Source organism: Myxocyprinus asiaticus, chromosome 29 (assembly GCF_019703515.2).
Source record: "Myxocyprinus asiaticus isolate MX2 ecotype Aquarium Trade chromosome 29, UBuf_Myxa_2, whole genome shotgun sequence".
Classification (NCBI taxonomy): Eukaryota; Metazoa; Chordata; class Actinopteri; order Cypriniformes; family Catostomidae; genus Myxocyprinus; species Myxocyprinus asiaticus.
Genome location: NC_059372.1, coordinates 16,264,171 through 16,278,716, shown reverse-complemented (window position 1 = coordinate 16,278,716; position 14,546 = coordinate 16,264,171). Strand labels below are relative to the sequence as shown.

Sequence of the window (14,546 nt, the reverse complement as noted above, 5' to 3'; positions counted from 1 at the left end):
TCATGTGCAACTTCCAAATAGGAAAAAATTGTACGATAATTTCAATAGCACGTGAAGGCCGCGTAACGGCAATGATAGTTGTAGTCCCAACACAGATGGATTTCTGTAAACTTCGATTTGTACACATTTAAATGGATTGAGCGCAATGAATTTAGGTTCATCCAAGTTGGAATTCGTCAAATATTTAAAAAGAGTCTATATGGATGACAAAAACCCGCTCAAGATAAATGCAAACAGTAAAAGTGTGGGACCTGTTTTTGTCACTCTTCCTCCCGTCCTGAGGGTGGCGCTGAAGGTCTGTGTGTGCTACAAATCAACTCACCAAAAATCAGCGTAGTTTGATCTGGCACTGTGGCGGAGATGAAAGGTGGTAAATATGGCGGCGCCCTTGGAAGAAGATGAAATCGACAATGATGACTATTATTCTCTCTTAAACGTCCGCAGGGAGGTATGGCATCTACTTATTTACTGAGAAGTTTTAAATGAAAAACCAGCAAGCGAATCGTGAAAACAGATGAATCGTGAAAACTATTTCTGGTAACAAAGTATGGTCTCATGATGATAAGTGCCCTCGACTTCATCCAGTCCTCACCTCTTTATGTCCTTAAAAAGAGCAGCTTGTGCTTTTTGATGAATGATCCTCTTTTTTTAACTGTATATTCAGGCCACACAGGAAGAGCTCAAGGCATCATATCGCCGTCTTTGCATGCTGTACCACCCAGACAAGCACAGAGATCCAGAGCTTAAGAGGCAGGCAGAGCAGCTTTTTAACTTGGTGCACCAAGCATATGAAGGTACAATTTTTTATTTGCACACTCAGCATTTTAAAGCCTCTGACAAGCAAAGGAAACCTTGTGGAATTATTTGTTATTATACCACTGTTTTTAATAGCAAGGCAGCGTTTTGTAGTGTCTTAACAGTATAGCTTTTTGTTTTCTTTTTGAAGCATAAGTGTTTCATTCTCACTTCATGAATGTTTGATTGTGAAATGCGATTTATTTATTTTTTCTTGTGCAGTGTTAAGCGACCCACAATCTAGAGCTATATATGACATATATGGGAAGAGAGGACTTGAGGTTGAAGGATGGGAGGTGAGTTGAAGATTCAGAGTAGTAATAAATGCTTTAGGATTAGATACCAAACTTCAATAACATTTCAAGCAAAATCATAGATAATCTTTCCCAATGGGAAATTAGTTTTATACATTTTTTTTTTTTAAGGTATTCATCTTTTTGTGCTCACTACACAATAAAAAAATGTTCTAGGTGGTGGAGAGGAGAAGAACACCAGTGGAGATCCGTGAAGAGTATGAGCGACTTCAAAGGGAGAGAGAGGAGAGAAGACTGCAGCAAAGGACCAACCCTAAGGTTTGACCTTATGCCTTCAAGCCACAGCCTCAGTCATTATAAAGCTTATGTCTCACCAACCTCTGTTCGCTGTCTCCATCAGGGGACAATAAGTGTGGGTGTTGATGCAACTGACCTCTTTGATCGCTATGAGGAGGATTACGAAGAGGTCTCTGGTCGTGGCGGCCTACCACACATTGAGATCAACAGGATGCACATATCCCAATCCATAGAGGTATACTCCTATCTCTTTTTGTTTCAGTGCGTGCCTTTATAGATAAGTAATCTCTCATTAAATTGTGATTACTGTTCGACTGATACAGGTTTTCTCAGTGGCTGATACTGATATCTAGAGAGTGGATTGGTTTAAAGGAAATTAAAGGAATGCTTACTTGACTCAAAATTCACTTAAAAAAAAAAAAGAGAGAGAAAATGTGCATTTTTAATTGACACTGACCATTTAAGAAAACAGTCTATTCCAGTGGTTTTGCAGAAAGCAGCATTCTGAAACTATTTCCTTACGCCGTTTAAGGGATTAATAGAAAACAGTTTAATGCACCCAGGTTTCTCCTGGAGAACATGGCTAATGTGGTCATGTAAATGCATAAGTAGCGTTCTTACAGGTTGCATGTGCGTGAACAGGCCCGATAACAAACATCATGGGATGGAGCCCAACAACAAGTCATCACTGTGGAAACAATTAAAAATTTCTGGGAGTACAGTGGGAAAAGTCCATACGCTATAAGCCAGGGGATGGCAATTATTTTGATACAGGGGCCACATCAGGCTTTAAGCAGAATATAGGGGGCCACATTATATTCCTTTTGTGATACAATGTTCCGCATTGATTTGGTTATAGTATCTTTAAGCCCTTAAATAAGTGTGTACTCAATTTTATGAAGTGTATATGTGACTGATGGGTCTATTCTGCCATTGCTTAAAGTATTGTATTGCTCCAAAAAGGTAGATCATTTTCTATCAGGCATTAAAAAAAAATGAATAAAGGCTGAGCGTAATTATAAATTATTTATTTTACCATCTCTACTTCCCTGGTAATTTATTATTCAGTTTAACACTCTAAATCAGGGGTCTGTTTTAATAAAAATAAAAATTATGTAACTTTTAATATTTGTCACAAAGCGGGCCAGTTGACTTATTTTATTCTCAAAACATTACCCTTTTATGTGGTAAAAGGGTCATAATGCGGGTATAGTCAATGGTTTGACTTTCCATTCAGCACACAACTAAATAACACAGGCTGCATGACTATGATAAATTATTACTGCAAGAGTTAGATTAATTTACATGTGCGAGGGACTTCAACATTTTTAAATTACACAAAAAATACATCTCGTTTGCTTTTGCTCACGTGTCAATGATACCAAGATCTATGTTTATATTTTTTTCATAAGTTCTTCACTGAGAAGGTTTGCTCGCAAATTTAGCAAGCAGCACAAGCAACCTCAAGAATGGACACGGAGTGGCCATATCACACTTTTCCTTGAGCAGAATATCACACTAGAACTCGTTAAGTTTGTTCAAAGGGGAAAGCAAGAGCTAGAAATAGTGCACTCCCATGCATGGTTGCCACATTTCACAAAATAAGTATAACATTAGGTGGAATATTTCCAGTTTGCGCAAGTATAAAAAGCTTGCATCTCTTATCTGGCAAACCTGAGCATGTTAAATGCTTGTCCCAATGCAAGATAACTGAAATATCCAATGGAAAAAACGCTTCTAGGATAAACGAGCCGCAGCCCAGATTAAACCATGTGGAGGGCCGGATCCGGCCTGCGGGCCATAAGTTGCCCATGTCTGCTATAAACTATACCATTTATACACGCTAGGGTTATAATGGTTCTAGGTAGAAAAACAAACCATATGGTTTGTCACCCACTGTTCGGTAAGCATTGGCATCATGGTTCACCTCAAGTTTAATGATGCATCTGGAGCACAATGTTTGGCGAAGAAAACAAAGTGTCAAATAGACGCGCATAGTTATAACCACCTCTAATGCACCTGAATGGATCTGTAAATGGATACGCTCCACTTGTGTTTCACGTGGGTCAATTTGATGACATCACTGTTCTGCACGCGTTGTGTGTAGTTGAAAATGGCAAGCGCAAAGTGGAGAAAATGAGCCGCTGATAGAGAAGCCCCCTGCATTATTCAAGTCTCCTGTCTGGGAACATCTTCTTTTTGCAGTCAATTACAACAGCGATGGTCAAAGTTTACAAAACAGGCACTGTTTTGCAGACATTGCTCGACGCGAGTGCCGTATACTGGTAATACATCGATAAATGATTCATGTACAATCACAGCTGAGCCGAAACTGCACACACTCCCTTCCGTTTTTAAGCAGGCACTCAGTGTTAATTCAGACATACATGAAGCAATAACTAAAGCGCTTGTGGTGTTCATTGCCATGAAGTTATGTTGCCATACTCCATTGATGAAGATGTGGGATTTCAGCATATGATTAAAACACTCGAGCCGTGACATCCCGGATCCTTCTCGTATCCATTTTAATAGCAAAGTTCCTTCTATAGTGATGTACAGCTTCCGAATGTTGAATATATGTTGACTTGTGTTTGAAATGCACTTTATGTTGGTGCATGTTGCATAATAGTGCAGGTATTAGTTAAAATATTGATTTAGTAATTAGTGAAGAGTTCTTTTTATTTTTTTATAGTTCATGTCACTAAAGAAAATTAACCATGGTTTTACTATAGTAATATTGTAGTAATTATGACTGAAGTGACCATGACTGCTGTCATTAGGGTTTTCTTTGCAGAAATCTTGGTTTTGATACAATTAACCATGGTTTTACAACAGTAATACTGTAGTTTCCATATAGTAACCATGGTTTTACTATATATTAAAACTATGACAGTAACCATGTTGATTTTGTGGTTAGTATGATTTTACTACAAATACGATGATAAAAATATGGTTACTGTAGTAAAACCATGATTTTTATTAAGGGCAAACCTGTTGGTGTTTGTTACCAAATACAGTATTCTTACTTTGGATTTGGAAGTAATATACAGTACTGTGCAAAAGTCTTAGGCACATATGATGCTTCATAAAAACATTTGTCTTAAGATGGTTATTTATATTTTCAGTTTTAATGTGTCAATCAAAAATATACATTTTAGACTCCCAAACATTTCTTTTGCAAATAGAATAGAATAGAAGAACAGGGAGCCCTGCAACAGATGGCATGGTCCACACAGAGCCCCCCACTGAATATTGAGTCAGTCTGGGATTACAAGAAGAGACAGAAGCAATTGAGACAGCTGAAATAGATAGAAGAACTGTGGCAAATTCTTCAAGAAGCTTGGAACATCCTATCTGCCAACAACCAAGAAAAACTGTGTCCAGGTGTACCTAGGAGAATTGGTGCTGTTTTGAAGAAAAAGGTGGCCACACCAAATATTGATTTAGCTTTTTTATGTTTACTGGACATTGTATGATGTTAATTGATAAATAAAAACTATTTATGGCATTATTTTTAAAGACATCCTCACTATGCAACATTTTTCCTGAGTGCCTAAAACTTTTGCACAGTACTGTATATATATATATTTTTTTCTGAAAATAGCGAATACCGAACCGTACTGAAACTGTGACCCTAAAACCACGATTCAAACTGAACCGTGAGAAATTTGAACTGTTACACCCCTAATACACATCAATATAGACGGTCCCACACGTTGGTGTGTACGTGCTTGTACGTTGGGGGAATCCCAGAGTTTTTTGTAAGAGGAAAACCCCACTATTGCAGCGCAATTCTGCTGCAGGTCATGATGGAAAGTTAAGGAACACAAATACATCAACAACTCTGAAATATCTGGAAATTAAGCGAAGCAATGGAAAAAAAAATAGCAAAGTTTTCCTCAGATGCCGTGTTTGTTATTTACACAAGCATTGTAGGGAAATTAAGTTGCTGTGGAGAAAGCTGCTTATTGACCGAGCCGCATGTATGTGGGAGTAAAGAGCACTCTGCTTATACAGTGCATGTAAATGGGAATGACGCTCTCTCGCAATAAGCAGTTTTCTCTCATTAAGCCGCTTTCTGGTGTCCATGTAAACGTAGTCAGTGCCGTCAGTAGATTTTGTTACCAACTCTGGGGAGCTGATCAGGCTAAGCAGGCACAATTATTGGCTGGTGCTGATGACTAGCCAAAAAACATTGCCAAATATTGGCCAATAGATGGGACTATCTCCAGTTGACACATTTTATGAGAGTATTTTATGCAAATATGTTTCTCATATAAACAAGTACTTGTGTACTACTCTGATGCAACTGAGATGTTAACTGTATCTCTCAAATGATGAAAGCTTTTTGTCTTTCCATTATTCATGCTCTCATAGGCCCCTCTGACCACCTCAGACACAGCCATTCTCTCCGGCTCCCTATCCACACACAATGGCAACGGAGGAGGAAACATAAACTTGGCCCTGCGTCGAGTCACCTCAGCTAAGGGCTGGGGAGAGGTAAGAGCTTTAAGTCAATGCTTTTCAGATAAATTAACTGTATTTAAATAAGATTGCTGAGCATGTAGCCAGACTTGATTCATATATGTTACAGGTTGAGTTAGGGGCAGGAGACACACATGGCCCTCTGTTTGGATTAAAGATTTTCCGTAATTTGACTTCACGTTGGTGAGTCCAGCATTAATAGTGTTTATATAATTCAGCTCATGTTAACTTTAGATATCCTTTATCTTTGCATTTATTGTTTTTTTATTAATACACACTGATTTTTGTAATTAATTGGTGGATTTTTGTGGAACATCTGTCTTAAATGATGCATATTGAGTTTGGTTGCATTTTTCAGCTTTGCAACGGCTCATTGTGGCATGCAGTTTTCATCTCGCGGTATGCGGCCAGGTCTCACTACCATACTTGCACGCCAACTCAACAAAAACACTATGGGTTATTTACAGTGGCGCTGGGGAACTCAGTCGTCCATGAACACCAGCATTGTCAGGGATACCAAAAGCAGTCATTTCACCTTTGCTGTGCAGGTCAGTTGTTATACCAGATTGGCACCTTTCTGCTCTTCATGCTTGGCCAAATTGTTTTAACCAACAATTGTTCCTATTGCTTATTTCTTTTTTTATCACAACAGTTGGGAATTCCACATACTTTCATCATGATGAGCTATCAGTACAAGTTCCAGGATGATGATCAGACCAAGATCAAAGGCTCAGTCAAGTGTGTATCTGTGGATTGTGCCGCTGTCTCCCTGTGTTTTGCTTTTTCACTGACCACGTTTACATGCACTTAAGAAAGTGGGTTATTCCAGGGTTTTTGCAGAAAGCGGCATTCTGAAACGTCATGTAAACGAGAATGCCGATGTCATTAAGCTGTTTAAGGGATTAAGAAAAAGCGGTTTAACACCTTGGTTTCTCCCGTAGAAAGCTGCTAATGTGGCCATGTAATCACATAAGCGGTGTTCTAACAGGTTTTTGAGGAGTGCGCATGTGCATGGAACAGACCGTATAACAAATGTCAGAGGATAGAGCCTAAGAACTTGTCAACAAAACATTTCTGGGACTACAGTGGGAAAAGCTATAGACTATAAGTATACCTATTTTTATAAATACCACTGTAAAATATCTACGGTCCCTCGTGTTAGTATATATGCGCTGGTACGTTGAGGAAATCCCTGAGTTTTATGTAAGAGGGAAACCCCACTTTTGTAGCGCAATTCCGTTGCAGGTCGTGATAGAAAGTTAAGGACTCAAACACAGCAACATCTCTGGAACATCTGGAAATAAAGCAGAGCAAAATAGTGAAGTCTTCCTAGGATACCATGTTTGTTATTTACACAAGCGTCGCAGGGAAATTATGGTGATATGGAGAAAGCTACTTACTGACCGAGCCGCATGCATACGAGAGTAAAGCGTATGCCGCTTATACAGTGCATGTAAACTGGACCGCTGCTTTCTCGTAATACGCTGCTTTCTTATGTCCATGTGAACGTAGTAACTGTAACTGATTTTCTAAATGCTATGTTCACAAGACATGCTGATTATTTGTTGCTAGTCTCTAGTGGTCGACTGCTAAATTGCAGAGGCTGATAAATCGGCTGATATTTCGTATTTTTTCATTATTAGCCGATTCATTTCTTAAGCCACGACAGCACAGTTAAGGAGACGTCTGAGACATATAAATGACCAATCGATTTGTTTTGTTATGTGCCATTGTGTTACCACAATAATACTGCAGATAGGTGTGCAACACAGTCTCATTTAAATGGTCCTACATATCAGAGACAGAGCTCATGATTTTTAAAGTGCTCTGATGTTTCATTCTCTCTCTTCTCAACAGTTCCCTGTAACTGTTAACTGTCTTTTTTAATGATAAAAAGGCAAATATCTATAATTTTTCTATCATATATGTCATATATTTTTTTTAAACAGGTTTAATTCACAAACCTCAAACATTTCATTCACCCTGACTCTCCTCTCCAATTAACATTTTTATTGATTCATAAATGTGTAACAAAATTAGAAAAAAACACAACATATATACACTGAATCAACATTTAACATTTAACCCCCCACCCTAACCCCCAACAAATACCCCTGTGGTCACAAATAGATACACACACACACAACATAAAAAAAACATAATCATATATAATTAAAACAAAACATCTCTCTCCCCAGTCCCTCCCCGAGAGTCCAAAAACACCAAGTAATTACCCCACTTCCTGTCAAATAAATTCTGAACCCCCAGCCTTCTGCTTGACATCCCTTCAAATAGCAGCCACTCTCCACATCTCCACACACCACTCTGGAAATGAGGGTGCCCTATCCGACTTCCATCCCCTTAAAATAATTTGCCAGCCCACCATAATGCTGGTCAGAACCCAGTTTTTTATGAGTTTATACCCACCCTGTCTCTTCTCTCAACATTTCCCTATAACTGTAAACTGTCTTATCTAATGATAAAAAGGCAAATATCAGTAAAACTTCATCATATATCGTCTAAAAATGTGCGGATATCTCATTTAAACAGGTTTAATTCACAGACTTCAGGAAACTTGCACAATTCCGTTTTCCTCATGTGGAGTGCTCATAATCCTCTTATGCGTGTTTTATAATAGCCTGCATCAAAACTGTGTCCCTCTGACTCAGAAATGTTGCATGACAGTCAGTCCATGACACTCCAAGCAGGCGATTCAATTCTGGGCCGAGTAAACTGGATGCAGTCAGTAGATTGCTGCTCTCGAAGGATCCGCACAAGAGCGACAGAGAAACTTTAAAGCAAAAGCGCTTTGTGTGCTATAAGTAAATGTCATATTCACTGTGCACTGTATGTGCATTAGTGTTAAAGCAGTTTTTTTGTGAGAAAATTCAATTGTTCATACGCACATACCATCCGTGGTTGCTGGACTACTGTGTGCACTGTTGTCATTTCCTTCTTCCTAATGTATTACAATTTCTTTAAGTGCAAACAATTACTTAAATGGGAAGACTAAACAGATACCAGGAGAAACGGATACCTACCATATAATTTTTTAACGATTTTTATTTTTTTATTTTTACAAAGTTAAGGTTTTTGTGAAAGTTTGAGTAAATATAATGCTACATAAAAGTTAATTAATTTAGACAATTTATGTACATGTAATTTTATTATTATATTAAATTTATTTAATTTTGTTTGATTTATCAGCATTATATTGGCCTATTGGCCATCCTGCTCTCTTGATATCGGCATCGGCCATTAAAGAATCCATGTCAGTCGACCTTTACTAGTTGCTACACATTAATTCCCCACCAAAATGTTTTGCTAAATGCACTCCTTATGCAAAAACCTCTCAGATGCACTCAAGGAATAGTTCATCCAAAAATGAAAATTCAGTCGACATTTACTTAGACTTGTGTGACTTGGGTAAGTAAGAAACACAAAAGGAGATGTTGGGGAATGACAGCCTTAATCACCATTCACTTTCATCATATGGAAAAAAAGATGCAGTGAAAGTGAATGGTGACTGAGGCTCACAATTCTGCCTAACATGTTTTAGATGTTCCACAGAACAAAGAAGCTTTTATGGGTTTGGAACAACATGATGGTCAATAAATGCTGACAATTTTCATTTATGTGTGAACTATCCCTTTAATTGTGTGTTTCAATGGTAAACATGTCTATTCTGTGTTGCAGGTCAGGGTTTTTCGGGACAGTAGTGGAATATGGTGCCGAGACAAAGATCAGTCGTCACAGTGTTCTAGGTGCTGCTGTCAGTGTTGGAGTACCTCAGGGCGTTTCCCTCAAGATCAAGTAAAGCACTTTTGGTTATTTTAAAGACATTGCCCATCTGCGGTGTTGAAAAGCTCTGAAATCACTATGTTTTTGTCTCTTATCTCAGGTTGAACAGAGCTAGCCAAACATACTACTTTCCCATTTACTTAACGGACCAGCTTCTACCCAGTGCTGTATTTTATGCCACTGTTGGACCGCTTGTGTTCTATTTGGCCATTCAACAGCTTGTTATCAAGCCTTTCGTTCGTGCTCAGCAGGAACAGTAAGCCTTTTCAGCTGATTACATCTTCAGAATCGCAGTCACATTCTCCAAATGTTTCATTTTGCCGTCTTTTATGGGCCAATTGACTTCCTAACATTCTTCTTCAACCTTTATCCCCCATGAGTCTAGAAAATTGTAAAAGACTGAAATCCTTTTAAATGCCGGTGAAGCTAAAAGTAAAAGAGCAAATGTTAAATCAACAGTGGACCTTTTTCTTTTCTATTTAGGGAGCTTGAGAAACAGCGGGAGAGCTCAGCAACCGACACTGCCAAGAAGAAGCAAGAGGCAGAGGCAGCTGTGAGTTCATAACGTCTAAATACACTGCAAATAATTCATAATGCACAGCCATTTAAAGTGGTCATAACTTTCACTGCAGGCGTTCTGTGTTTGGAGAAACAATCAGTTAGTGTCAGCATCAGGCTATCCTATCTGCACATCAGTCCCTGAGTCAGTGTGATGAATGTGTGCCTTCTCTGTGTGCATATACAAGCAGTCTTATTTGAAATCACTTTTCTCTGTAGGTTCTGCTGATGCAAGAGTCTGTGCGAAGAATTATCGAAGCAGAGGAGTCCCGAATGGGTAAGATTGCATAACTCCCAATAATGATCAATAGCATCGGCTGTGATCAAACTGTGATTTTGAATTTGAATGCCAGGTGAGGATCTGCGACTCATTCTATTTTTATATCAGGTTTGGTTATCCTCAACGCCTGGTATGGCAAGTTTGTAACGGACAACAGTCGTAAGCACGAAAGGGCAAGGGTCATTGATGTGACTGTGCCTCTTCAGTGCCTGGTGAAAGACTCTAAGCTCATTCTCACAGAAGCCTCTAAGGTAAAGCACTGTTATGCTTGCTTTGTAATAGCTTGTGGTCCAAAATACAAATGTGGAAAGGGAGCAGAGAGTTATTGAAATGGCAATGAATTCTCAAATCAATTTCTCTAGTTTTATTATAGATGTAATTTTTGTTGTGTTGTGTACATGCTTTTCAACTCCAACTAATCTTTCCTTCCTAAAAAATGTATCTTTCGGAGTGGATGTGAAGCACTATTGCGGGTGTTAATTTGATGCTTTTGCATGAATGTACTTAGGCTGGTTTACCGGGCTTCTACGACCCCTGTGTAGGTGAGGAAAAGAGCCTAAAGTTGCTGTATCAGTTCAGAGGTGTGATGCACCAAGTTTTATGTGGTGACACAGAAGCACTCAGGCTACCAAAACAATGTGAGTACACAAACCAAGCAAAACAATTCTGCAAAATCATTTACAGCATTGATTTTAATGCATTTTATCCTGACTTCATAATGACGAATGAGTAATTGTTTACTAACAGTAAAGATCAATGTTATTCTTGATGGTAATTTAAAATTGTATGTTTTTTGTTGTTGTTTCTCTCTTCTTCCTTGTAGCCCACAGGATTGATAATGACAATTAGGAACATGTATCTCTTGAGCTGAAAGGGACAGCTTGGACTGGTATAGAGCGATGAGACAGATGTTCTGGAGTAAAGCCCTGGAAACAATCTGTGCCCATAGTCTTCAGTCTTCACAAGTCTTCATATAATTCTTTATCCGTTATTTTGTGCCGTTTTAAATATTATTCTAAAGGATAAATGTTTGGAAATTAGAACATTTAATTGGGAAGTTTGATTTGCTGGATTTACACAAATAAAATAATTATCTTTCGCAGAAAAAAAGAAACAAGATAAAAAAAAAAACTGTAATGTGAAAAGCAAGACAACAGATGTATTCCTGTTTTTGTAGGCCTTTATTCACATTTTAAAGAGAAGGCATCTCCCCCAAAGATGGGTGCACATCCTTCACAGTGGAGCATCACTAGACCACAACAGTGCCTGCAATCAGCACTCACCAGAGAGTGCTATTTTACTTTCATTACATGAGAAAAACCACTGCTGCTAGATCCAACTCACTGAATCCCACACAATATGGTGTACCCCAGCTGTCAGCCTTTTGACTTGTTTTTTAACACCATCATCCAAATAAATGATAATACTAAAAGTGTTTTATCACTTCTGGAAAGATTTCACAGATAAACATTTCCTCTTGATTTCACGCCATTCACTTAAGCCTAATATTTGGAGGCCCGCCTATTGTAATCTACATCATCCAGCAGTGTCATGAGGATTAAAGAGTCCAATGCAAAAAAAAATTGTAGTACTGTCTTTGTACTGGTTGAGGAAATGGATTAGCATGTGAACTGTGTATTAAGTCTGATGTAGGGCTCGTCTCCCACCTTGTGTTCAAAATCTTGAATAGCAGTAAATGAAGGGATAATAGTGAGACATCGACCTTTTTTACTAATAGGCTCAGTCTCCCAGAATACTTGCATTTTAGTGCCATACTTCATACAGGTAAGATCTGTGCCCTCAGTATAGTCTTTTGGTTGATTTAAATTGCCTTTTTGGTATTTTGGGATCTTTATGCAAGAAAATTAATTGCGGTAATGTTTAACTAGTAATATTTTATTGGAAGGTCTGTGTGTACAGCATCTTTGTTTAAAGAGAATTGTTTCATTTCTGAGTGACAATAATTAAAATGAAATATGTCCATGCTTCACACTTGCCATTGCGATGTTAAAAGGGCAATCTATAATTGTTAGCTGGAGTAATGGTATTGTTGAAAGGTGTTTGTTTTATAATCTGACTAATGGCCTACCACTTGCAGCAAGTATAGACTCATTTTAAAATAAAACCTCAAGGTACAATGAAAATGTGTTTCAGTGGCGAACATTACAGTTACATAGATTTTATTTAGAAAACAGCATAATTATATATTTAAATGTATAATTATAGTCTACTAAAAATTGCTTTTTGGACAGAAAATGTTGCACAAGTCCTCTCGCACAGCAACTCTACCCTGTTGAGGAAATGTATTTGTTGAACAGTGATATATTTTTCAGGATCAAAAGCTAAAATGTTTGTGCAACCAAAGGTCTTTATTACTACTTAACTAGGTCTTGGCATTACTGCCTCTCTGTATTTGCAGATGTGAGAGTCTATGGCGATGTATATGGCTACATCCGCGCTGATGGCGCAAAATCAGAAGCTCTCTTTGTGTAGCTTGCAGTTTGAGCTTCATTCTTTTTATTACTTTGCATTTGGACTGTAACCTTCTCTGTAGCCATCTGCTGATTTCTAAAACATCAAACAGACGGGCTTTGGTTGTGCATTCGTCCAAAAGTGCATATGTGTGGTCTACGATTGCCAAATCCTAGGGAGATTAAAACACATCAAGAATTTTATTTTAACATCTATTTTATGACATATTGAATGTCAGATTAAACAGATGAAACTTCACCTTTGTCGTTTGACAATTAACCTCTTCAGTACTGTGAGAGAGTGGCTGGACATGCTCTTTATGCATCTCACTTTGAGCATCCTCAGTCTCAGGAATGTTCCTCACAGGTGCAATTTCATCCCATTTATCAGCAGCAGATTTAGAAGATCTTTTCGGCTTCTTCCTAGAATTCTTTTGCTGATGGCACAGAAATGACAATGAGTCACAGATGAAAGGCACTGAAAAATCATTGTTTTACTCGACCTTAACAGGATAGCTCACCCAAAACTTAAAATTCTCTCATCATTTACTCACTTTCATGGCATCCCAGAGGTGTATGCTGAAGCAAACAAACGAAAATATTACAGCTCTGTAGGTCCATATAATGCAAGTGAATGGTGACCAGACCTTTCAAGCTCCAAAAATCACATAAATGCAGCATAAAAGTAATCCATTTGACTCCAGTGGTTAAATCCATGTCTTCTGAACTGATGCAATCACTTTGAGTGTGAAACAGATCCACATATAAGTCCTTGTTTACTATAAATCTCCATTTTCACTTTCAGAATGTGAAAGATTAGATTTATAGTATAAAGGGACTTACATATTAAACTGTTTCTCACCCAGATTGATTGCATCAGTTCAGAAGACTTGGATTTAACCACTGGAGTCAAATGGATTACTATTATGCTGCATTTATGTGATTTTTGGAGCTTGAAAGGTCTGGTCACCATTCACTTGCATTTTATGAACCTATATTTTTTTATTTTATGAACCTATATAATCCTTTGTGTTCTGCAGAAAAAATAAAGTCATACACATGGGATGACATGAGGGTGAGTAAATTATGAGAATTTTCATTTTTGGGTGAACTATCCCTTTAAGTACCTTTGCATCCTGACGTGGGATTGTAAAGAGGGTTGGCACAGCGTTCCACAGCAGATTTTTGCGGTTACCCAAACCACTGAAACAATCTTGAGTGAAATGTAGTGAACAGATGACCATGTGCTTCTTCGGCTGAAAGTCGTCACGTCCAATGTTATCTAACCATTGTTTCAGAATTGATGGTTTACTGAAAGGAAACCTAACCAGGGATAAAGAAAATGTCTCGATTAATTGTATAACTTTAATATAAAGTAATGAAATTATAATGGCAGTGAACTGACTATCTTTACCTACCTGTGGAACGTGATCTCTGGGTTTTTGTTATTGTACCTATTGGTGCAATGAAATGCAGAACAACTTTTCGGCATCTTTGCCCCGAACAAAGATGGCGATTATCAAGCCCCGCAGTGTCTCAAAATGATTCAAATAATAACATGAACAGGGTCTTTGCTGTATAATTTCTTACTTAATCATCTATTAA

General features: G+C 38.1%; 2 protein-coding genes across 2 annotated transcripts; one reads left to right on the top strand and one right to left on the bottom strand.

Moving 5' to 3' along the window:
- The first annotated feature begins 306 nt into the window (after positions 1-306).
- On the top strand, positions 307-12,072 carry LOC127419760 (dnaJ homolog subfamily C member 11-like). Its single transcript, XM_051661466.1, has 16 exons — positions 307-448; positions 665-794; positions 1,018-1,091; positions 1,266-1,367; positions 1,450-1,581; positions 5,724-5,846; positions 5,941-6,014; positions 6,190-6,379; positions 6,484-6,569; positions 9,528-9,644; positions 9,733-9,888; positions 10,116-10,185; positions 10,410-10,467; positions 10,579-10,721; positions 10,979-11,108; positions 11,294-12,072. Exons 1-16 carry the CDS (start codon positions 377-379, stop codon positions 11,317-11,319), a joined length of 1,683 nt encoding a protein of 560 aa, XP_051517426.1. The 5' UTR covers positions 307-376; the 3' UTR covers positions 11,320-12,072.
- Positions 12,073-12,274: 202 nt separating this feature from the next.
- On the bottom strand, positions 12,275-14,497 carry thap3 (THAP domain containing, apoptosis associated protein 3). The gene is made up of 4 exons (XM_051661471.1): positions 14,360-14,497; positions 14,069-14,264; positions 13,202-13,378; positions 12,275-13,114 (listed from the first exon to the last, which is right to left on the bottom strand). The coding sequence occupies exons 1-4, from the start codon at positions 14,431-14,433 to the stop codon at positions 12,854-12,856; spliced, it is 708 nt and encodes a 235-aa protein (XP_051517431.1). The 5' UTR covers positions 14,434-14,497; the 3' UTR covers positions 12,275-12,853.
- Between the last annotated feature and the right edge of the window lie 49 nt (positions 14,498-14,546).